We start from the raw sequence: 25568 nt of genomic DNA on the forward strand, positions 1-25568 counted from the left end.
GATGTTCTATTTAAAACAGCAGAAATTCATATTCTCAGTATTCTGGAGGTTAAAAGTCCAAAATGAAGGTGTTGGCAGGGCCATGTTCCCCTGGAAGTCTACAGTGGAGTACACGCTTGTCTCTTCTTAGCTTCTGGTGGTTTGTTGGCAATCCTTAGCATTTATTAATCTGTAGCTGCATCCTGCCGGTCCCCCATATGGAATTCTTGCTTTGAGTTGCCTTTGTCTAAGGACATGTCTTACAGTATTAGGGGTCTACCCTATTACAGCATGACCTCATATTAAAAAATTATATCTGCAACAACCCTTATTTCCAAATCAGTCCTTCTTAGGACTTTCATGTATCTTTCTTGGGTAGAACACAGTTCAACCTACAACACCCATTTTTAATTGGGACTTTATCTTTTTGTTGTTGACTTGTAAAATTTCTTTATACAGTCTAGATATTAGATTCTTATTAGATTTGATATACAGATATTTTCTCAAATTCTGTAGATTATCTCTCTTGAAAATGTCCTTTGCACAAAAGTTTTTAGTCTTGCCAAAGTCAAATTAATTTTTCTTGCTTGTGTTTTTAGTGTTATAGCTAAGAAACCATTGTGAAATCTAAGATCATGAAGATTTTATGCCTATGTTTCCTTCTGAGAGTTTGAAATTTGAACTCTTACATTTATTAACAGATCTTTGATCCATTTGGATTTAGTTTTTTGTCAATGGTATGAGGTAAGTGTCCAACTTCATTCTTTTGACTGTGGAATCCACTTGTCCCACTACCACTTCTTGAACAGACTGTTCTTTCTTCATTAAAAGGTCTCAGCACCCTTGTCAAAAATTAAAAGAACAAAGACTACATGTGTATTTGGGGCTCTCAGTTTTATTCTGTTAAGCTACGTGTTTATCCTTATGCCAGTGCCTATTTTGGGGACCTTGTAGTTGTCAGTACCAATGTTTCCATTACCATAGTAAATAAATCAGTTTCGATATTGGGACCGTTCCTCTTTTTCAACACTCTGTGCATGTGTTAATCACTCGTTTGGGTCTGACTCTTTGTTACTCCATGGACTGTAGCCCACCAGGCTCCTCTATCAGTGGAATTCTCCAGGCAAGAGTACTGGAGTGGGTTGCCATTCCCTTCTCCAGGGCATCTTCCCAACCTAGGGATCAAATCTGGGTCTCCCACATTGCACGCAGATTCCTTGCCATCTAAGCCACCAGGGAAGCCTTTTTCAGCATTGCTTTGGCTATTCAGGGCCCCTTGCAATTCCATGTGAATTCTGGAACCAGCTTGCGTATTTTTGCAAAAAGCCCAAACACTGATGGATTTTAATAGTATTGCATTAAACTTGCAGATTGCTTTGGAGAATACTGCCTTCTTAACAATATTGTTTTCCAATAAATGAACACAGGATAGTTTTTCCATTTAGTTGGGTGTTCTTTAATTTTTTACAGCAATATTTTGTATTTTTAGGTCCTTGACTAATATTTATTCCAGGGTATCTTACTGTCTTTGGCACTACCTTAAATGGAATTTTTATTAATTTCCACTTCAGACTGTTCATTGTTAAATGTATAGAAATACAGCTGATTTTTGCATGCTGACCATGTATCCTGTAATTGTGATGAAGTCATTTAAATTTTAAAAACAATTTCTTTAGGATATGTTTAATATGTAGAGATCATGTCATCTGTTAAGAAAGATATTGTTTTGGTCTTCATTTCAAATTTGGTTGTCTTATTTCGTTTTATTTTTCTGGCTAGAACATCAGTACAATGTTGAAAAGAAGCGGTGAATGTGGGGTACTCTCCTGTTCCTTAGGGGGAGAGCTTTATTAAGCCTTCCACTGTTCAGTATAATGCTACCTCTGTATTTTTCACAAATATCCTTTATCAGGCTGAAGAAGTTTTCTTCTAACTTGTAATATTAAGACTTTTTAGAACCAAAGGGTATTGAATTTTGTCCCAATGATTTTCCTTCATCAACTAATGTTATTATGTAGCTTTCCTGCCTTCATTCTTATTAATGTGATCTGTTACACTGATTTTTTTCTAAAATCAGTTAAACCACCTTTACATTGCCAGAATAAACTCCATTTGGTCATGCTGTATCAAATCTTTAATATGCTGTTGGATTAGACTTGCTGATATTTTGTTGAGCATTTCTGCATTTTTTTTTCCAAAAAACATTTTTCTTTCTTTCTTTATTTTGTTTACTTTACTTTACAGTACTGTATTGGTTTTGCCATACATCAACATGAATCTGCCACGGGTGTACATGAGTTTCCAATCCTGAACCCCCCTCCCACCTCCCTCCCCATACCATCTCTCTGGGTCATCCCAGTGCACCAGCCCCAAGCATCCTGTATCCTGCATTGAACCTAGACTGGCAATTTGTTTCTTACATGATAGTATACATGTTTCAATGCCATTCTCCCAAATCATCCCACCCTCTCCCTCTCCCACAGAGTCAAAAAGTTTGTTCTATACATCTGGGTCTCTTTTGCTGTCTCGTATACAGGGTTATCATTACCATCTTTCTAAATTCCATATATATGTGTTAGTATACTGTATTGGTGTTTTTCTTTCTGGCTTACTTCACTCTGTATAATCGGCTCCAGTTTCATCCACCTCATTAGAACTGATTCAAATGTATTCTTTTTAATGGCTGAGTAATACTCCATTGTGTATATGTACCACAGCTTTCTTATCCATTCATCTGCTGATGGACATCTAGGCTATTATAAACAGTGCTGCGGTGAACATAGGGGTACACATGTCTCTTTCAGTTGGTGTGTATGCCCAGCAGTGGGATTGCTGGGTCATAAGGCAGTTCTATTTCCAGTTTTCTAAGGAATCTCCACACTGTTCTCCATAGTGGCTGTACTAGTTTGCATTCCCACCAACAGTGTAAGAGGGTTCCCTTTTCTCCACACCCTCTTCAGCATTTATTTCTTGTAGACTTTTGGATCACAGCCATTGACTGGTGTGAAATGGTACCTCACTGTGGTCTTGATTTGCATTTCTCTGATAATGAGTGATGTTGAGCATCTTTCCATGTGTTTGTTAGCCATCTGTATGTCTTCTTTGGAGAAATATCTATTTAGTTCTTTGGCCCATTTTTTGATTGGATTGTTTATTTTTCTCTGGAATTGAGCTGCATGAGTAGCTTGTATATTTTTGAGATTAGCTGTTTGTCAGTTTCTTCATTTGCTATTATTTTCTCCCATTCCGAAGGCTGTCTTTTCACCTTGCTTATAGTTTCCTTTGTTGTGCAGAAGCTTTTAATTTTAATTAGATCCTATTGTTTATTTTTGCTTTTATTTCCAGTATTCTGGGAGGTGGGTCATAGAGGATCCTGCTGTGATGTATGTCGCAGAGTGTTTTGCCTATGTTCTCCTCTAGCAGTTTTATAGTTTCTGGTCTTACATTTAGATCTTTAATCCATTTTGAGTTAATTTTTGTGAATGGTGTTAGAAAGTGTTCTAGTTTCATTCTTTTACAAGTGGTTGACCAGTTTTCCCAGCACCACTTGTTAAAGAGATAGTCTCTTCTCCATTTTATATTCTTGCCTCCTTTGTCAAAGATAAGGTGTCCATAGGTGTGTGGATTTATCTCTGGGCTTTCTATTTTGTTCCATTGATTTATATTTCTGTCTTTGTGCCAGTACCATACTGTCTTGATGACTGTGGCTTTGTAGTAGAGCCTGAAGTCAGGCAGGTTGATTCCTCCAGTTCCATTCTTCTTTCTCATTTCTCATAAGGAATTCTGGTCTATAATTTTATTATAGTGTCTTTTCCTGGTTTTAATATCAGGGTAAATGCTGGCCACTATAAAATTAGTAGGAAGTATTCACTCATCCATTTTTGACGAAGAGTTCAAGAAGGATTAGTATTCATTTTTCTTCGTTGGTGAATTCTACCAAATTCTTGAAGCCATCTGGTATTGCATTTTTATTTACTGAGAACTTTAAAAAATTGCTCTGATTTTCTGGTTACAGGTCTGTTCAGATTTATCTTCTTGATTCACTTTTGGTAATTATGTTTCTAGGAATTTGTCTTTATCATCTAGGTTATTTAATTTATAGTTGTACAGTTGTTTATAGTACTTTTTATAATTTCTGTAGGGTAGGTGTTAATGTTTCCACTTTCATTTCTGATTTTGGTCATTTTTTTTTTTTACTTAGTCTGAAAAGGTCAACAAAATTGACAAACCTTTAACTAAAGAATCAAGTTTTGGTTTCCTTGACCTTTTCTATTGTTTCTCTATTCTTTGTTTCTCCTTTAGTCTTTATTATTTCATTCTTTCTGTTACCTTTGGACTCAGATTGCTATTCTTTCTCTAGTTCATTAAGCTAAAAAGTTAGGGTACTGGTTTGACATGTTTAAAATACAGACATTATGACTATAAATATTTGACTGTTGTTTTCACTGCATCTTCTAAGTTTTGGTATAAAGTATTTTTTGCTTTATTCAAGTATTCTCTAATTTCCTCTGTAATATTTTTTTCCTTTGATCCACTCACTGGCAGCTTAAGAGTGTGCCATTTAATTCCATGTAGAATTCTTCATTGACCCTTGAACAGTGTAGGTTTGAACTGTATAAATCTGCTTATACACAGATTTTTCAATAGTAAATAGTAAACAGTACTACATGGCCTGTGATTGGTTGAATCCCTGGATACAGAGGGCTGACTATAATTTATATGCCCATTAATCCCTGCCTTGTTCAAGTGTCAACTAACTGTGAGTTTTCTAGTTTTCCTTCTTTTACTGATTTTTTGGTTGGTTTCATTCCATTGTGTTTGGAGAAGCTATTTTGTATTATTTCAATATTTTAAAAATTACCAAGGCTTTTCTAAAACAGTCTATCAGTTCAGTTTGTTGTGCAGTCATGTCCCATTCTTTGTGACCCCATGGCTGCAGCACGCCAGGCTTCCCTGTCCATCATCAGTTCTCAGAGCTTGCTCAAACTCATGTCCATTGAGTTGGTGATGCCATCCAACCATCTCCATCTCATCCTCTGCTGTCCATAGTCTATACTGGAGAAGATTACCTGTGGAATGGGGAAGAATGTGTATCATGCTGGTATTGAGTGTTCTGTATATGTTAGAACTTACTGGCTTATAGCAGTGTTTTTGTTTTCTATTGGCCTTTTTATCTTTGGTTACCATTTGCATGGAATATTGTTTTCCACCTATTAACATATTTGTATCTTTGGATATAAAGTGAGTTTCTTATAATCAGCATATAGTTAGATCATACACACACACACATATATTTAATTTCAAAAAAATTACAAAGTATAATGAACAATATTTTATATCCCTCAAATTTTTTCTGAATATATAGGGTCACACTTGGTGAATCTAAGTAGAAGAATATTAGATATCCATTCTCAGAAAAGTACTTTCCTACATGTACCATACAATTTTTTTATATTCCCCTTACTAAAAAAGTGGAAAAGATAAAGAGGAAAGAAGGAAAAAAAAATTAAAAAAATAAAAGAAAAAATACAAGGCAACACTGATCTGTAAAGTATTTCATGTGTACATTCTATTTCAATTTCACTATACACTGCAGTGTGTTTACCACCAAAAGTTTAATTTCCATCCATCACCATACCATTGGCCCCGATTACCCATTTCATCCTCCCCCACCTCACTCCCTCTTTTCCTCTGGTAAACACTAATCTGTTCTCTGTATCTGTGTTTTGTTTATTCATTTATTTTTTATATTCTACATATGAATGAAATTATATGGTATTCACTTTATGCTGTTGGACTTATTTCACTTGGCATAATACTCTCAAGCTCCATGTCATGTCAAGATTTTATCCTTTTAAAGGCTTATCTGTATTCTGTTGTATATATGTGTGTATCTGTTATACACATCCATGACATCTTTATCCATTCATCCATCACTGGGTACTTGGGTTGTTTCCATAGCTTGTCTGTTGTAAATAATGCTACAATGAATATAGAGGGGCATATGTTTTCAAGTTACTGGTTTTGTATCTGTGGGTGAATACCCCAAAGTTGAATACTGGATTCTATAGTAGTTCTAGTCTTACTTTTTTGAGGAACCTCCATACTGTTTTCCAAGTGGTTACACCAATTTACGTTTGACTAACAATATATCAAGGCTATGGTTTTTCCAGTGGTCATGTATGGATGTGAGAGTTGGACTGTGAAGAAAGCTGAGCACTGAAGAATTGATGCTTTTGAACTGTGGTGTTGGAGAAGACTCTTGAGAGTCCCTTGGACTGCAAGGAGATCCAACCAGTCCATTCTAAAGGAGATCAGTCCTGGGTGTTCTCTGGAAGTTCAGTTCAGTTCAGTCGCTCAGTTGTGTCCGACTCCCTGTGACCCCATGGATCGCAGCACGCCAGGCCTCCCTGTCCATCACCAACTCCCGGAGTTCACTCAGACTCATGTCCATTGAGTCAGTGATGCCATCCAGCCATCTCATCCTCGGTCGTCCCTTTCTCCTCCTGCCCCCAATCCCTCCCAGCATCACAGTCTTTTCCAATGAGTCAACTCTTTGCATGAGGTGGCCAAAGTACTGGAGTTTCAGCTTTAGCATCATTCCTTCCAAAGAAATCCCAGGGCTGATCTCCTTCAGAATGGACTGGTTGGATCTCCTTGCAGTCCAAGGGACTCTCAAGAATCTTCTCCAACACAACAGTTCAAAAGCATCAATTCTTTGGCGCTCAGCCTTCTTCACAGTCCAACTCTCACATCCATACATGACTACTGGAAAAACCATAGAAGGAATGCTGCTAAAGCTGAAACTCCAGTACTTTGGCCACCTCATGCGAAGAGCTGACTCATTGGAAAAGACCCTGATGCTGGGAGGGATTGGGGGCAGGAGGAGAAGGGGACGACAGAGGATGAGATGGCTGGATGGCATCACTGACTTGATGGACGTGAGTCTGAGTGAACTCCGGGAGTTGGTGATGGACAGGGAGGCCCGGCGTGCTGCAATTCATGAGGTCACAAAGAGTCGGACACGACTGAGCAACTGAACTGAACAATATATGGGGGTTCCTTTTTCTCCACATCCTCTCCAACATTTGTTATTTCTTACCTTTTTGGTAATAGCTGTTTTGATGGGTGTGAGGTGATATCTCATTGGGATTTTGATTTGCATTTCCCTAATAGGTAGATGTTCAACATCTTTTCATGTGCCTGTTAGCCATCTGTGTCTTATTTAGAAAAATGTTTATTCAGATCTTCTGCATATGGTTGTTGTTGTTTTTTTTTTTTTGTTATGCTGCTGCTGCAAAGTCGCTTCAGTCGCGTCCAATTTTGTGCGACCCCAGAGACGGCAGCCCACCAGCCTCCTCCGTCCATGGGATTTGCCGGACAAGAGTACTAGAGTGGGTTGCCATTGCCTTCTCCTTTCTGTTATGAGTTATTTCTAAATTTAGGATAACACCTTATCAGATATGACTTGCAAATATCTTATTTGTTATTCTTTTGTTGATGATTTCCTTTACTGTACAGAAGCTTTTTAATTTGATGTTTGTTTATTTTTGCTTTTGTTTCCCTTGCCTGAAGAGCCATAGCCAGAGAGATATTGCTAAGACCTAAGTCAAGGAGCATACTGCCTGTTTTCTTCAAGCAATTTTATATGGTTTTAATCTTATATTCATCTTTAATCTATTTTGAGTTAGTTTTTATGTATGGTACAAAAAAATAGTCATTTCTTTTTCATGTGGCTGTCCAGTTTTCAAACATCATTTATTGAAGAGAGAATTCTTTCTACATTGTATGTTCTTGTTCCTCTGCTGTAAATTAAATGTCCCTGTGTGCCTGGGCTTATTTATGAACTCTAAATTCCCTTCCATTGATCTTTACATCTGTTTCTTGACAATACTGCACTGTATTGTTTGCTATAACTTTTTAGTATAATTTGTAATCAGGGAGTGTGATATCTTTTTTTTCCCCCCCAGAATTCCTTTTTCCAAGGTCTTTTGTGGTTCCATACAAATTTTTGGATTTTATTTCTATAAAAATTGTCATTGGGATTTTGATAAGGATTTCATAGAACTTGTAGATTGCTTCAGGTAATATGGAAATTTCATAACATTAATTCTTCCAATCCATGAGCACAAAATATCTTTCTACAGTGTTTAGTGTACAGGTGTTTGACCACCTTTGTTTGACTTTTCGGTATTTTATTCTTTTGCTGTGATTGTAAATGAGATTGTTTTCTTAATTTCTCTTTCAGTGAGTTCTTTGTTAGAAGAGAAGCAACATCTTTTTGTATACTGATTTTTATACCAAGCAACTTCGTATTCATTTATTATTTTTAGTGGTGTTTTTGATGGTGTCTTGATGGTGACAGCTGTGGGTTTGTCATATATGGCCTTTGTTATGTTTAGGTATTCTTCTATACCTGTTGTGAGTTTTTTAATCATAAATAGATTTTGAATCTTGTGAAAAGCTTTTTTTGCATTACTGAGATGATCATATGCTTTTGTTTTCCTTTTTTTTAAAACGTGGTATCATGTTGGTTGATTTGTAAATGCTGAATCATTCTTACATTCCTAGAATAAACCCCACTTGATCATGGCTATAATCTTTTAAATTTAGTATTGTACTTGGTTCACTAATAATTTTGTTTGGGATTTTTGCATCAATGTTCATGTTTGTGTTGTCTTTGTCTGGTTTTGTTATAAGGTAATATTGGCCTTGAATTTGAGTAGGAGGCATTCACTCCTCTTCAGTTTTTTTGAAAGTGTTTGAGAAGGATGGTTAATAAATCTTCTCTGAATGTTTGGTAGATTTCACCTGTAAAGCTGCCTGGTCTTGAACTTTACTATTTTGGGAGGTTTTGATTACTCTTTCAGTCTCCTTACTAGTAACTAATCTATTCAAGTTTTCTATTCCTTCTTTATTTAGTTCTGGAAGTTTGTATGATACAACAAACTTACCCATTTCTCTCAGGTTGTCCCAGTTTGTTGGTATATAGTTGTTCATAGTATTCTTCATAATCTTTCATGTTACCATGGTATCCACTGTAATTTCTCCTGTTTCAGATTTTTTATTTACCTGAGCTTTCTCAATTTTTTCTTAGTGAGTCTAGTCAAAACTGTCAGTTTTATCTTTTCAAAGAAACAGCACTTAGGTTTCATTGATCTTTTCTATTGTGATCTTAGTTTTTATTTCATTAATTTCTGCTCTGATCTTATTTCCTTCTAACTCTAGGCTTTTTTTTTTTAAGCTGTTGTTTTTGGTTCTGTTTCTGGTTCCTTTAGCTGTACGTTTGTTAGTGTTTCTTGTATCATGAAGTAGGCCTATGTAGCCATAAACTTCACCCTTAATGCCACTTAAGCTGTATCTCATAGTTTGGTATCACATTTTCATTTTTACTTGTCTTCATTTTTAAAATTCTGCTTTTGAGTCCATAGTTGTTCAGTAGTGTATTATTCAGTTTCCACTTATTTGTGATATTTTTCCAGCTTTTTTATGCAGTTGATTTTTAGTTTCATACCATTATATTGGAAAAGATACTTGATATGATTTGAAACATTAAATTTACTGAGGCTTGTTTTGTGTCTCACTGTATGGTCTATCCATGAATGTTCCATGCATACTTGGGCATTTTTATTCTGTTGCATTTGGATAGAATGTTCTGTATAAATCTGTTATATCATCCTGGACTAATTGTTTATTTAAGGCCACTCTTGCCTTGTTGATTTTCTGTCTGAATCATATATCCATTGATTTAAATGGTGTCTAAGGCCCCTACTTCTATTGTGTTGCTGTCAATATTTTCTTTACTGTTAATAACTGCTTTATATATTTTGATGTTCCTATGTTAGGTGTATATATGGTAATAAATGCTATGTTTTCTTGAAAATTTTTCCTCTTTTCTTTATATAATGTCCATCTTTGTCTATGTTATATTTTTTGGCTTAAAGTTGGTGGTGTCTGAGAGTGGCTACACCTGCTTTGTTTTGGCTACTATTCAGAGGATCATCTTCCATCCTTGCACTTTGAGCCTATGTTTGTCTTTAGAGCTGAGATGAATCTTGTAAAGGCAGCAGATAGTTGGCTTTATTTTTTTTTTTTAATCCACATAGACAGCATGTGTTTTTTGGCGAGTTCAAAAAACATGTACATTTAGGGTGATTATTGATAAATGAGGAATTAGTAATGTTATTTCACTTTTTCTGGTTGCTCTATATATCCATTTCTGTTTCTGTAACTTTAATTTGGTGGTTTTGTATGTTTTTATCAGTTTCCTCTTTCTAAATATTTTGTGTCTCTACTCTAGGTGTGTTTTGTGGTTATCATGAGGTTTGGATAAAATTTCTCATAGATAAACTAGTCCTTTGCTGACAGCATCTTTATTTGCCTCTACAAATGTAGTTCTTTTCTTTCCCTGATGTTTTTGTTGATTCAAATGATCCTTTTGTGTTTTGGTACCAAATTGAAGTAGCTCTAGTTATTTTTATACTTTTTCTCCCTTTAATTTTTATGCTATAATTGTTTCACAACCTGTTCTGATACAGAGTTTCAGTTTTCTGTCTCTGTCCACCTCAGTTTTATGTACTTTAGCCTTTTTCCTTTCAGATGGAACTTTCAATACTTCTTTATAAGGCACGTCTAGTGGAGATTAACTACCTTGGCTTTTGTTCATCTGGAAACTCTTCTATTTCATATCTGAAGAATGACTCTGCTTAACAGTATTCTTGGCTGACAGTTTTTCTTTTGATATTTTGATTCTATCATTCCATTCTCTCCTAGCCTATAGAATTTCTGCTGGGAAGTCAGCTGATAGCCTAATGGGAATTCCTTTGTAAGTTACTGTCTTTTTCCCTCTGGCTGCTTTTAAAATTCTTTGTTATTGACTTTTGCCAGTTGCAATCTTCCCAACCCAGGGATTTAACCTGCATCTCTCGCATTGCAGGAAGATTCTTTACCATGTAAGCCACTAGGGAAGCCCAGTATGTATTGGAGGCCTTTTTGTGTTGAAATAATTAGGTGTTCTCTTAGCTTCATGAATTTTATATATAGTTGCTTCCCCAGAATTTGGAAGTTACCAGCTAGTATTTCCTGAAACGAACTCTGTGCTCTTCTTCTTCTGGATACCCATTATTTTCATGCCGTTCTTTCCTAGCAGAGTCAAATAGTTGTCATAAAATTAGATTTAAAAAATATTCTCCTCTACCTGAATCATTTTTGGAGTTCTATCTTAAAACAGACCATGTAAAAGAGACAATTAGCAACTCATTCCCAATGTTTTCGAATATGGTCTATCTATTTCTTCAGCTCCAGAATTTAAGAGTTTAAATCTGGTAAAGTGTTCTTTCTGTTCATTAATCTGATTCTTGAGCTCATTGAACTTTCTTATTTTTTTCATAGCTTGCTTCTTCATGACAACTATTTTTAATTCTCTTAGATTGCAGTATTCTGTGACTTGAAGTTTGGCGTCTGGAGAATTGTGCTTTTTCTCTTTGTGACACTGTTACCATGGTTTTTCATTCTGCCAGCATATTTTGAAGTAGGAAATACTTTTCTTCTTTAGGTAAAGCTTGCCTTTTACTCTGATTTTAACAATTCAGCAAGTTGATAGCTAGAGGCCTTTGTTTTTCAGTAGGTGGCACGATAGCACACGTTACTGGTGGTTTCTTCTACCTGGACTGCCTGTGGCTATGCTTGAGAATCAGTACTTTTTACTTCATGGTGTTTGATAGGTCTCTTAGGTCTCATAGACTTTGCTCATTTGTCCTTCATTCCTTTTGGTTTTATTCCTCAGACTGGATCATTTCAGTACATCTCTCTGTTCTGCTGTTGAGTCCCTCTAATGAATTTTTTAATTATGGTATTTTTTAGTTTCATGATTTGTATTTGATTCCTTTAATAATTTCTATTTCTTAATTCATAGTCTGAGACATTGCTAACCTTGTTTCCTTTAGCTAATGGTTTCATTTAGCTCTCTGAATATGTTACAGACAGGTGGAGTTTTTATCTAGTTAAGTCCAATGTCTGTGATTTCTCAAGGATAGTTTTCTGCTAATTTTTTTCTCTCCTGTGAATAGACTGTTTTCTTGTTGTATGCTTTTTTGAAATTACTCATTTTAAATACTATAATATGGCAACTCTGGAAATTAAATTCTGCTCCCTCTCCAGAGTTTCTGCTGCTTATTGTAGGTTGAACTTCTTTAGTGACTTTCCAAAATTGTTTTTGTAAAAACTGCATGTGGCAAGTGAAGCTTCTGTTTCATTAGTGGTCAGCTAGTGGTGTGACAGAGCTTTCCTTAAATGCTTAAAGTCAAAAAGAAAAGAAAATGAGAGAAAATACTCTCCTGGTCTTTGCAGATTGACTGTGTTTGTTGCCCCTTCAACACTTACCTAGGGTTTACACCTCCACTTTGGCCTCCACCTCCTGCTTGGGCTTCGGTGTAAAGACTGGCAAGAGGTAAAAGCTGAAGGTCTTTGCACACTTTTTATGAAATGTATTCTGCCTTGGGTTACTGGCGGGGCCTTCTAGATTCCTTAGAATATGAGGGTGCTTTTTGAAGCCCTTATTTCCCAGAGTATGTCACTCCCCAGTTTTCTGGCCAGGCTTTCAACTCTGTGTGTGTTGTTTGTCGCAGCTATTATCATTTGCCTGGGCAGCAGCAGCATGTTCATTTACCTTCAGAGTTTTTAGAGAAACACCCTTTGTGTGCAGCCCTTTTGCTACCCCGAGTGACTTCTGAGTTAGGTGAAACAAAGCCAAGCCCCTTGCCTCAGTTTTCCTAGAAGCCTCCAGAAAAATGAGAACACTGTTCCTTGGGAACAAGGTCCGTTCTGCTTCCTCAGAACCAGATGCCCATGCCAGGAAGACAAGCTGCCATTTTTTTGAGGCTGACTAGGGCAGAAGGCTGAGGAAAAGTAAGATGAAATGCCATTAAACTATCCTCCTGGGTTTCAGTTTTTATTTTTTTGCTTTTTAAGCATTTACTTGGCTCCTATAAGACTTAAACTACTTTACAGATTTTCAACAAAATTAACAGCAGCCAGTTTTTGTCAGTTTTTCTAGTGTTTCTATGGAGGGGCTAGGTCCCTAGAGTTCCTCATTACGCTATTTTTGTATGCATATTTTTAATGGAAGTAGATGCACCAACATTTGGGTGAATGTAACATGGCTTTCCTATTAGTCCGAATATGTGATCCTTTATTAAAACTTTGTGTACTTATACTCTAGTTATATCATAAACATCTGCATATAGTCCAGAAAAAATAAGTAGGTAAAGAAGGAACATGGAAAATTTTCCATGGAAAATGACAGATGTGCTTATGAATCATATAAGGAAATTCAGGAGTGGATTCATGTACATACTTGTACCCTTTGAGTATAACTGGCTACTATGCTCACCCATTTTCCACTATTAGAAATTAAGTCAGTTTGGCTTCCTGCTGGAATAGGAAAAACATCTTGTTTTAATGTTTTAAACTTACTCAGTTCTGTGGACTCTGAGGAACATTAAGTCTCTAAGAGGCCACTCAAATGTTTTGACCCTAGAGGCCAGAGCTCATGTGTTTGCCCCGTAAACCAGTTCTTCGTGAAGCACAATGTTCAGTGTCTTTGATCTTGGTATAGAGTAACCACTCTCTTCATGTACCTTTGTGGGAGGGTCTCCTAATAGCAAGAAAGGGAATACTCGACAAGCTCTTTGGTTATAAGTTCTCATCTCCCCAAATCATCATGCTTGCTGAATGATAACTGACAAGGATATTCCTTCACATGACAGAAAAAGAAAAATTACAGTAAACACACAACACTATTGGGCTTACTCATGTGAATATCTAACGTAAGGAACAATGTGCTGAGGAAAATGGAACACTTTATTCAATAGATGTTATTACATTAATAGATGAAATTTTCATACTAAGATTTAAATGGAATTTTACTCCTTTAGATGGAATTTTATATTAAGATTTTTCTCTCCAACTGAGTAGGCGAGTTAATTCCTTTTATTCTAACTGGAGATGGTTAAGCATAAAATCTGTTTTTAAGAGAGACTTCCATGCAGTGAATCTAGCTGAAGTAACATTGAAGGATGTAATACACCACATACAGATTCATTTTTCAATTTAAATTATTTGACAAAAGTGAAGATATCTTATGTTTTGTATGTGATTTTCCACATGCTACATTCTGAAAACAGACTACATTTGAGCTAATTCCTGTAGTTTTGTCTGTAGCACTTTCCAGGAATGACTTATTTTGACGCAGACTTTTTTCCTTTCCCTAATTCAATAATTGCCTACTACAAAGCAACAGCTTTTCAAAGTGAAACTCAGGGCGGGGAGGGGGGGTAGTCATAGGTGGCATATATTTAATATTTGGAGAAAATTACAGAATATAGGCTAGAAATTTTTTACTAATCTGGGATAGGGAAGTTCTCTTTACCTCAGTCACAGTGTGTGAGAAGTAGCTGACTTTGGTCATAATTAAACATTATTAGGCAGGCAATTAAACAGAGAAGGCAATGGCAACCCACTCCAGTACTCTTGCCTGGAAAATCCCATGGACGGAAGAGCCTAGTAGGCTGCAGTCCATGGGGTCGCTAAGAGTCAGATACGACTGAGCGACTTCCCTTTCACTTTTCATTTTCATGCATTGGAGAAGGAAATGGCAACCCACTCCAGTATTCTTGCCTGGAGAATCCCAGGGACAAAGGAGCCTAGTGGGCTGCCATCTATGGGGTCGCGCAGAGCCAGACATGACTGAAGTGACTTAGCAGGAGCAGCAGCAGCAGCAGGCTTTATAGAGAGATTAGATGTGTGCTGTTAATAAGAATTTTGAGCTTTAAAGGAACAAGCAAAAGTAATTGTGTAAGATAAAGAAGCTTTTACTCAATGTAAAATTTGGCCTCAAACTCCGAATTTTGATGCTCATCCTGAATAAACTTTAGAAAAGAGAAGAGGACTCTAATGGATTGAGATTTACAGGTCAAATGCTACCTAGGTGTAGACATTAAACAAATTATTATGATCACTTACTGCTTTCCCATAAATGCCATTCCAATACTGAATTGATCATTTTGTGTACAGAAACTGGGAGAGTAAACGTGATTTTAAATAACAGATTTTGGGAGCATGTGTTAACGTTAATGTAGTTGAGAATTTACATCATGATTTTTACTGAATATCATCGTGTTCCTTCCTGCTAGCACGCATACTATCCTGGGATTTAACTTCATATATCCTTGCAGGTTTTTATATTTCCCATTCTTTACTGAATTTTACAGGTACAAAACGTGTAGTTCACTGGACATGCACATGAGCCCTGGTTTGAGACTACATAGCTGGGGCTCCCAACTAACACAGATTTCCATGGTCTGTTACTGAGACCTTAAGGAAAATTTGATAACAAAGGCTAAAAAAGTTTATTGAGCTGACTAAAATTAACTGTGCTTCTAAATTCTTTAGATTGCATCACAGAAAATGGAAATTCAGGTTTGAGAGTCTGAAAGCCCACTCATGAGCTCTATTTTTCCTTTGTGGCTTTCAGCTTCCAGTACTTAAATAAGTTAGATAAAATATACATTTCCTGTCTAAATGCCTAATTTACAGAGTTGCTATGAAGAAAAAAATACCCTAACAAATGGGAAGGTGCTTTATAAGCTAAAAGACAATATACAAACATAATAATGGTTAGTCTCCTATATTTGCTTTTCAAGAAAGTTTCACTAAGTCCCTCACTCATATTAGGATAACTACTCTCTATCAGGGCTTACCAGGTGGCCCTAGTGGTAAAGAAACTGCCTGCCAGTGCAGGAGATGTAAAAGATGGGGGTTCAATCCCTGGGTTGGGAAGAATCTCCTGGAAGAGGGAATGGCAACCTGCTCCAGTACTCCTGCTTGGAGAATCCCAGGGACAAAGGAGCCTGGTGGGCTACAGTCCATGGGGTCACAAAGAGTTGGACATGACTGAAGCGACTTGGCACACATGCACAGAGTCTCTGTTCAGCTCTGGGAATAAGGTTTTGATGACTAGCCTCTTCCACAGGACACAAGGGGATACCGTCCCCAGTGGGTGGGTTTTGTGGCTGCAGGTCTGGATTTGTGGGCCACACTTCTGAGTTGGGGAAGACTTCGCTCCTGGCTCTGGTGTGCTGCTCCCGTTGCCTGTGCCCTGAGGCATGCCGATTTAGTCATGTTTGCTGTAGATTTCTATCCCGGGAAGGACCTCCGCTTCCCAGGGCAGGCATCCGTGTACTATTTGTCCAGCTCTCTGCCCCATCTCCTTCATCTAGTTATGATTAATAAGAACAAAACGCTATTTGTAACCATACACATCCTTTATACTGAGACTGAGGAAAGTATAATTTTTCAGTACATGACATATTTTCATGCATACACCTATCTCTGTACAATCCCAAGAATTTTTGAGGATACATTTCATAGTTTCTCCTTTACTAACATTATAGTTTTCTTTACTAATGAGTGAACAGCTTAAAAGCATGAATTCATAATTACATTGTTGTTTATTTCGATCTATAGCATACATATACTGTAATTTGCTGGAAAACTCTTCACTGTTGCCTTTATTCATTCCATGTTAAATTTAACCATCCGTGTCTATAAATTAAGTTTACTAGGAAAACTCACATTAAAAAAAAATCAATTGTACAAGGAACAGCTGGATTATCACAATCAGCAAGGAAATGGACTCAAGAATTGGAACTAGTATGTCTGGGACACTTTGTCTTCATGGTAAACAGTCACTTAATGCAAATCCCACTCGGCTTCACTTAATTAAAAAGCTGAAAAAGAAAGAAAATTCTTTGCTGAAAATAAAACACAGTGTGCTTTTTATTCTATATTAACTTAGTACAGATAAATATAAAATAAAAATGTAATGTCATATACAGTTACATTAATTCACTTCATTGTAATTTTATATCAGGGCAATTTCTGTGAACTAGATCCTGTAATGGGATCAGGTGAGACTAGGTCAGGGGTGAAAGCAGATGTTGATAAGAACTTGAACATATGTTGGTTAAGTTTGGTTAACTTCTGTGAGCCATTCTCAATGTTAGCAAGACTACTAGTTAAACTGGCATTTAAACTGATAACACAGGGGAAGAAAGGGAATGAGCTGAAACATACACTTGGATCAGGTCATTTCAATATCTTAGACAAAATACTTTTTCTGGTTATTTAATCAATATGCACTTACTTAAAATAACTAAGAATTTTATAATTTCACTATATTGAACAGTCAAAAATAATTTATTATAAATCATAATAAAAGTATCATCAGGTTCTGATGAAACAACACAAATAGATGTTTATACATATAGAAAGTAAAGTAACTCTTTTTGCCTTTATTGATTTCCCTAGGCAACACTTTTATCTATGAAAAGAAATGTAAGTTTGTAATACCATAAGTCAATTTCAATAACATCATTAAGCTTTTGTTAGCTATTTGTACCTTTCTGCTAACGTGTAGCAAGTTTGCTTTTTATAGTCTTGACAAAGTTAACTTTAGGACAACCAGATATGAACCAATTGTTAATTAATATTAAAACATTAATATTAAAAATATTAATGGTTACTACAGTTGAAAAACCATGTAGTTGGGAAACTGTTCAATCTAATAAGTTTAATACTCGAACACTTAAATTATAATATCCTAGGCATATGTTACTTCGTCTTTCTGAACCTCGGTTTCCTCATTAGTGAGAAGAATGCTTGTTTTGGATGATCTCCAAAGTTCTTTCCAGTGCTAATGTTTATTTTAATCCTGTGATACTATATAAATAAATAGTAAAAAAAAAATACACATTATATAGCATATATATACTATATAGTGAATATAATATACTGCATATACTATATAAACAGTAAATATAAAGCATATATTTAAATATATATTATCTCTGTTAGTTTATAATATATAATAAAGCAATTATGCAGTACAGCCTAAACTTTTCATTACCCTATCTTTTTCTGAGGAATTACATATTACAAGATAAAAATCAAGTGCTGATGTCTAGAGGCAACAAGACATTGCTTCTGTTTTTTGACATAACAAGTTATGACTTAAGTACTGCAAGGGTAACACTGCCATGAAGATCAGCAGTAACATTCCTCAGAGCATTAAGATACTGCTGCTGTTCAATCCACCCAATCTTTAACAGTGGTGGCAAAGCAGGTGTATATTATATATATTATATATATATATAAACGTGTAGATGAACACTTTGGCTTTCTCTGTCCTTAGATATAAGGTTGCCCTCAAGATAAAGCTAACTGACTGACAGTTAAAAAAGAAAACATCACCATAAAATATTTAAAACTGTAATGAAAGCTGCAAAACTTACAATTTAAAAAATACCTGACAATTTACAGGATTTTTTTTTTTAAATAAAAATAGTCTGAACATTTCAAGCTATGGAACACTAAAGATCACCTTTTATAAAAATACTACTATCATAAAAGCAAGAATATGACCCTTTATGATCATTTTATGCTTGCTAACTTTTTGGTTCTGGGAAGATTAAAAAGGTTCTACTTTTATATGTTGTATGATTGTAACAATAACAGTGTGTTAGGGAACATGGGCAGAAGAGACCTGGGTTTGGAGCAGGGATGAGCCTGGCTTTGGAGCTGAGGCTGAGGTGACAGTGTGGTCTGAGGTCTGGTTCTAGGCCTTAGGTCAGAATTTGGCATGTCTGTTGGGACCGAGAAGTCATCTGTAAGGAAAAAGGAAGGTCTAGGAGTATCATGTTACAAAATCCAGGGCATAAGATATTCAAGAGGAGATAGTTAACTAGAATCCTAGAAGGGTTATGTAGGTTGCCACATGAGAAAAGGCATCTGGTTTGATTACTAGGTGGCCGCTGGAGACCGTATTACATGTGAAACATGTTCCTTTTCTCCTCCTGTGAAATATGAAGGAGGCACCAAACAATGGTTGGTATTTTGTTTAGACTTCTCTTTGAGTAACTAATTCACCTGTTCCCCAGTGTTTTAAAACATCAGAATGGATGCAGTGCTCTTGAATGAATGAATTCTGTCCAATTGAGATCAGGTTAAATTCTCTACCGAGATCTTCAGCTGGCCAGAATTTTCTTGGCTAAGGTTCTCACTTCCTGTTCTCAAACTAGGAAAGAAGTCAGAGACTTCTGGGCATGTCCTGGCACTCTGTCACACAGAAATTGCTTACATGGCTAAGGGGCAGCTGCTGATGTCATCTTAGAGCCAAAAAGTATAAAAGGGAGGAAAAGCCTTGGTTCTTTACTCAGAACAAGGATAGGCCACTAGCGAGTTCATGCCTGTTGCCCTGGCCTTGGAGTTAGTAGAACTTAATGATTCCCTGTTCTTGGGATTTTCTAACCTTTATCTTCACAAGCGTTCTAAGGGATGCCAGGGAGAAGTACATGATGGCTGCCAGCCAGGCCTCTTTGGCCAGAAACCCTGGGGGCTCTCTTCTTTGTGACAGAAACTTACCAAACCCCGAAAAATCTTCAAGTCTTAAGTACATGATCTAAAATAAAGGCCTGAAGAAATTCAGGATTTTATTAGGAGATGGGAAACAGATCTTTGCGAGCAGTAAGCTTTCTGTATCTGTGGCTACACAGGGTGACAGCTGTCAAGTCTTACAACTGCTAAGGGCACATCTGTATAGCCTATAGAGAGGGGGATGTTTTGGAAGAGGCTGGTAATTGTTCATAACTCTGTGTGGTCAGAAACATGGGTGCTGGGTCTGGGGGAAAAGACCAATAGAGCTTGTATGTGGGAAGAGGTTGGCGGTCAGATAAAAAACAGAACTTAGGGAAAACAGGAGTTTTCTCATCTTTCCCTGCTTTCAGGGGGTTGCTGAATGGTGGCATTTCTGCTGGAGTAAGAGAATTGTATTTACACAATGGAAATAACCCTCCAGAGAGCTTCCTTTGCTGTGTGTCTCTGCTTAGACCATGTCTTCTGAGGTCTGAGGGGTGGGAATGTGCGCTGCAAAATCAAAAAGCCTAGATTCTGAGTTTTCTATTAAAATCACGTTGGATTTATATAGAGGTTCCTAATATCTAGTTTTGAATTACCAAACGTTGATTAAAAAATTAGTCCATGTTTAGAAGACTTGTATTTTATTATTGTGAACATTAAGACTTATATTGTTAGTGGGAAAAAGGCATCTGACTACATTTTTCCTCGGCAGAATTCAATATATTTCTGTCAGCTGTATAGTTCTGTTTTCTTCCCTAAAGTAATAAAACAGAAATAACCAAATGCAATCATATTTTGTTTGAAGTGGAGGGCATACACATGCATATGAATATTATTGTTTAAAAAAAAAAACACTGTGCTTGTCAGTGGTTAATTCTGTGGGCCAAAGTCTATTGCTAGAAAGTTTATCTAAGGACTTGTTCCTGTAGCAGCTAAGTACAACAGCATGACTGCAATATGAGATCTCACAGTTCAAAGTTACCTTTCATTTGTGAAACAACAGTCTGCCACAACTTGTCTTAACTTATGAGATAAAGATTATGGCTGTTATCTGAAAGATGAGGAAAACTGAGGCTCAGAGAAGATGAAAAGACTTGCCTGAAGTTACAGTTTTAAAGTGCCATGGTCCAAATCTCATCTTCTCACTCAAAGTCCAGATCACTTTCCAATACACCACAGTGAAATACAACAATATGGAAAAAATAGTCCTTGAGATTTGATTTCCACTTGTAAAATAGTATTACAAAGACAGCACTGTATTCTTTATGTCGACCCTCTCCAGATCTTCACTGACTCATCTCTAAGTCTTTGGTCCTTCATGGTACTCCTCAAAGCTGGAACTCAGCATCAGAAAGGCAATCCCAGTGAAATTATTATCAATGACACATATTGTGGGTTGATCACCACACCATTTCTCTGCTTTCTATTTGTATAGCTTGAGACCGTATTTTCTATTTTCCCTACAGATAAAAGATCTACATCTAAGTAAGATATAGAAATGAATGGGATATTGTTACATACTGCATGTCCTGGGATATTTTGCCTTGCTGTGCTGGTTCATTAGTATACTTGCCTCAAAATTCATCAGGAATGTCTTTCATGTCTAGCTATTATTTTGTACTTTCCATTATGGAATGTAGACTGATTTTTTTTTTTTAACTCATTATTTCTCAAAGTAACTCAAAGGAACCAAAGACATCATGAATTACAGGTATCTTGTTAACAGTTTCTATGTCCATTGAAAGCTTAATCAGTGTATATTTTTTGATGCCAGCCAGCTCAGGGTCGATTTGAGGTTGCAATAAGTATCTTTAGAGCCCAGGTTTGAGGGACACTGTTTGTGCACACTGCACCCCTTCAGTGTGGTGGAACAACAGGACAACTCCATGGGGGTGTCCTGTGACGTGAGTCCACCTTCTGGAGTTGTGCAGTGTGGCAAACCAACACTCTTCTGTCCGCTGTGTTTCTATCTTAATGGTTCCTGTTGCATTTACATAAGGAGTACATTTATAAGATGCTTCTGAGTAAACATATTTGGTTAGTAAGTACACGATGAGCACCTACTATGTGTAACACTCTGGAGATATTAAAAAGGCACAGCCATGACCTTCTGTAAGGCACCTTACAGTACTCTAGAAAGAAAAGAATGCCAACACACAAAAGTTACATATGGATATTTAATGAAAAAGCTAACGTGGTAAAGTGCTATTGAATAACCAAGCGCTGAAATGGCTAAGGACAGGCAAGAGGTAGGTAAGCTAATTTCTTCTGAGAACCTGCAACATTCCATGAACTATAAATTGATGATGTAATTTATCCCCTTAAAATTCTCAGATACATATTAATTATTACTCCAAGTTTACAAATGAAGAAATAAGCTTAACAAAGCTGTTACCCAACCCCATAAAAACATACTTTTACAGGTGAGGAAAAATGAGACTGAGAAGTTAGTCCCAAAGTTAGTGATGAGAGGGTGTAAGATTCAAACCTGTATCTATGCCTGCCGGGCCAGAGTTCTTAACTGTCATACAAAATGATATACTGAATTTGAATTCATGTCTTGGATTCTAAATATTTTCCCATCATACCACACCATCTCTCCAAGACAATTAAAGAATCATAAACAGGTAGCAAAGTGAGAGAATTAGTAGAGAATGCATAAACAGGTAGCAAAGTGAGAGAATTAGTAGAGAATGTTCTATGCTATTTTCCTACTCAGAGACTTGATCTTTCAAATAGTTTTATAGAAATCTTTTTGAAGAAAACTTTTGAATCAAAGTATGTCAGGGGCAACCAGTGGGAAAGTAATTAATTACCCATAAGAGACGATATTCATGCATGAACACTAGCACTTTGCTCTTGGAAAATGGAACAAGCCCTAAAGCTAATCTTTATTTAATATACAAAATGAATTCTTGCTACCACTAGAATACAATTTCTTTTTCTGAACTATGGGTCAGATGGTAATTAGATCAAATTCTTAATATCTTTGTTATTTCACTAATTTCAAAGGTTTTGAGAGCCCAATTAAGTTCCTCAGAAGGTTCAGGGAAAATCTAATCTTCACCCCACTGAATCATGCAAATAAAAAACAACACTTGCTTAATTTTTAGCATAAAAAAAAATCCTGCTCAGGAAAAATTAAATAGGTAAAATATTTACATCAGAACTAATAATAATAATTAGCAGAAAGTAGTTTTTGAGTAAGTAATACTATGTGCCACATACTAAGTACTAGGCAATGTGCTAAGTGACATGATGTCAAAGAATGTAAACATTTCCCACTTAGAAATGAGAAAACCAAGGTTTAGAAAAGTTACTTAACTTTCCCAAAGTCTCTGAGTTAGTAACATATAGATTAAGGATGTAAATGACGGAAGTTTGCTTACTGAAACTTAAAAGATGATCTGGGAGAATTTAGTCATAGTATGAAAGATGCTGATACTGTAGGGAAAAAACCCTTAAGACCAAAATGTGGGGAAGATTTAAGGAAATAGGGTAAACATATAATAGACTTTTATCCCTTTCAGCAAGCACACAGTTCAACAACAAAAATATCAGTGTGAAGTTTTGAGAAAATAAGAAACACATGAATGTTTAAGGTTCTGTGAAGTTTAAAATAAAAATGGAAAAGCAGAAAGATCATTCCATACAGAATAAATTAGACTGTCGATCAATTAAAAATTGTGAGGCAATAAAAAATTATAGACATCCGTGGCATTTCCTGGTATAAAAGTTAAAAATCGCAAACCTAAAACAGACATCAAAGGCCACCAAAGGCTATGGTATTACACCCAAGAGTGGATTATGGCATTGAAGCTGAAGCCCTTGCTAAAGATGTTTTTCAATTAGCAGAGGGAGTTATGTTCAAATGTGCATTTTCAGTAAAGGATATCGCGCATCTTATCCAGCATCAACCAGAGTAGGTAGAAGAGGGAGGGTTTTCCATTCTTTTAGAAGAAAACTGTTTTTTTGTCCTGGCAGCTCATCTCAAGGACAAGGAAATGGTCTTGTTTAAGAAAGTCTTTTTTTTTTTCCCGTACAAGCGTACTTCAGTGTATATTGGTAAAAATGATTGGGGGTTGACTTACCTCTTGGTCACGAGGGTTTATGATACATTATAATAACCACTAACTCCCTTTGAATATGGACGTCCACATGGTCTTTTCAGTAATACGAGGCCAGGGCATATCTTCTGACATATGGAATAGCCTTTCTCTCGTTATTTTCTCCTTCCCTACGAACTATCATTTTCCAATAGGAACAAGGTTTTTTTTGTTTTTGTTTTTTTTAATCAAATCATATTATGCTGGTGCCACAGAAACATATGCTGCTGGGATTGCAAAGCGTCCCTCCAGAATATGGCACTATGTTCATCACTGACCGAGCCTCTCCCACAGAGTAGCTCAGAAGGAAAAGGTTTCTTTTTTCTTTTGTACTGACATCTCATCTTTTAACTCCTGGAGAAGGAAAAGGCTACCCACTCCAGTATCCAGCTGGGGTTGCAGAGTCGGACACGACTGAGCGACTTTCACTGTTCAACTATTCCCAAATGACTTCTCTCTTCCTTTTTCTCATTTATTCCTCCTCTCACTCTGGCTTCTGCATCACGTTTGCTTTTTCTCCAGTGAACTAGCTGGATAGATACTTTCCTCCCCACTATGCTACCTGGTTTCTAGAATTTAGCTCAGGATTATTCCAGTTCTCTGGTGTATACTCTCCTCCTAGTCCTTTGGGCCACAACTGCTCTTGATTTGTTGTTATTACTGTTCAGATGCTCAGTCCTGTCTGACTCTTTGCGACCCCATGGACTGCAGCACGCCAGGCTTCCCTGTCCTTCACCATCTACTGGAGCTTGTTCAAACTCATGTCCATTGAGTCGGTAATGCCCTCCAATGATCTTGTCCTCTGTCATCCCCTTCTCCTGCCTTCAATTTTCCTAGCATCAGGGTCTTTCTAATGAGCTGGCTATTTGAATCAGGTGGCCAAAGTATTGGAACTACAGCATCAGTCCTTCCAATGAATATTCAGGATTGATTTTCTTTAGGCTGGTTTGATCTCTTTGCAGTCCAAGGAACTCTTGAGAGTCTTCTCCAACACTGTGGTTCGAAAGCATTTAATTCTTCGGTGATGAGCTTTCTTTATGGTCCAACTCTCACATCCACACATGACTACTGGAAAAACCATAGCTTTGACTAGATGGACCTCTGACGGCAAAGTAATGTCTCTGCTTTTTAATACACTGTCTAGGTTTGTCAGCTTTTCTTCCAAGGAGGTTGAGTCTTTTATTTTCATGGCTGTGGTCACCATCTGCCCTGATTTTGGAGTCCAGGAAAATAAAATCTGTTACTGTTTCCATTGTTTCCCCATCCATTTGCCATGAAGTAATGGGACCAGATGCCATGATCTTAGCTTTTGAATGTTGAGTTTTAAGCCAGCTTTATCATTCTCCTCTTTCACTTTCATCAAGAGGCTCTTTAGTTCCTCTTCACTTTCTGCCATAAGGGTGATGTTATCTGCATATCTGAGGTTATTGCTATTTCTCCCGGCGATCTTTATTCCAGCCTGTGCTTCATCCAGCCTGGCACTTCACATGATGTACTCTGCACAGAAATAAGCAGGGTGACAATATACAGCCTTGACAAACTCCTTTCCCAGTTTGGAACCAGTCTGTTGTTTCATGTCCAGTTTAAACTGTTGCTTCTTGACCTGCATACAGGTCCTCAGGAGGCAGGTAAGGTGGTTGGGTATACCCATCTCTTGAAGAATTTCCATAGTTTGCTGTGGTCCACACAATCAAAGACTTTGGCATACTCAATGAAGCAAAAGTAGATGTTTTTCTGGAACTATTTTGCTTTTTCTATGATCCAACAGATGCTGGCAATTTGATCTCTGGTTCCTCTGCCTTTTCTAAATCCAGCTTTAACTCTTGATATGAATAATATGTTTATTATCATAATCATTCATAATAAAACTGATTAAATTTCTGAGAAAAACTTTATTCTGAAGGAAAATGATGCAATGAATTGAAAACAAATCCCAAAGCAGTATATAACATTACTAGGGTAACCTTGGCATATATCCATGGGTTAGATTAATAAGAGCATAAAAACGTT

General features: G+C 36.7%; 1 protein-coding gene across 1 annotated transcript in view; it reads right to left on the reverse strand.

Moving 5' to 3' along the window:
* Positions 1 to 16419: 16419 nt before the first annotated feature.
* The window catches only part of TUSC3 (tumor suppressor candidate 3), a 221634-nt gene continuing 212485 nt past the window's right edge, over positions 16420 to 25568 (reverse strand). The window contains exon 10 of the mRNA XM_052661361.1: positions 16420 to 16766. Coding sequence (XP_052517321.1) covers positions 16751 to 16766 — 16 coding nt within the window. The 3' untranslated portion in view covers positions 16420 to 16750. The remainder of the gene's footprint in view (positions 16767 to 25568) is intronic.

This window comes from Budorcas taxicolor, chromosome 24, assembly GCF_023091745.1.
Source record: "Budorcas taxicolor isolate Tak-1 chromosome 24, Takin1.1, whole genome shotgun sequence".
NCBI lineage: Eukaryota > Metazoa > Chordata > Mammalia > Artiodactyla > Bovidae > Budorcas > Budorcas taxicolor.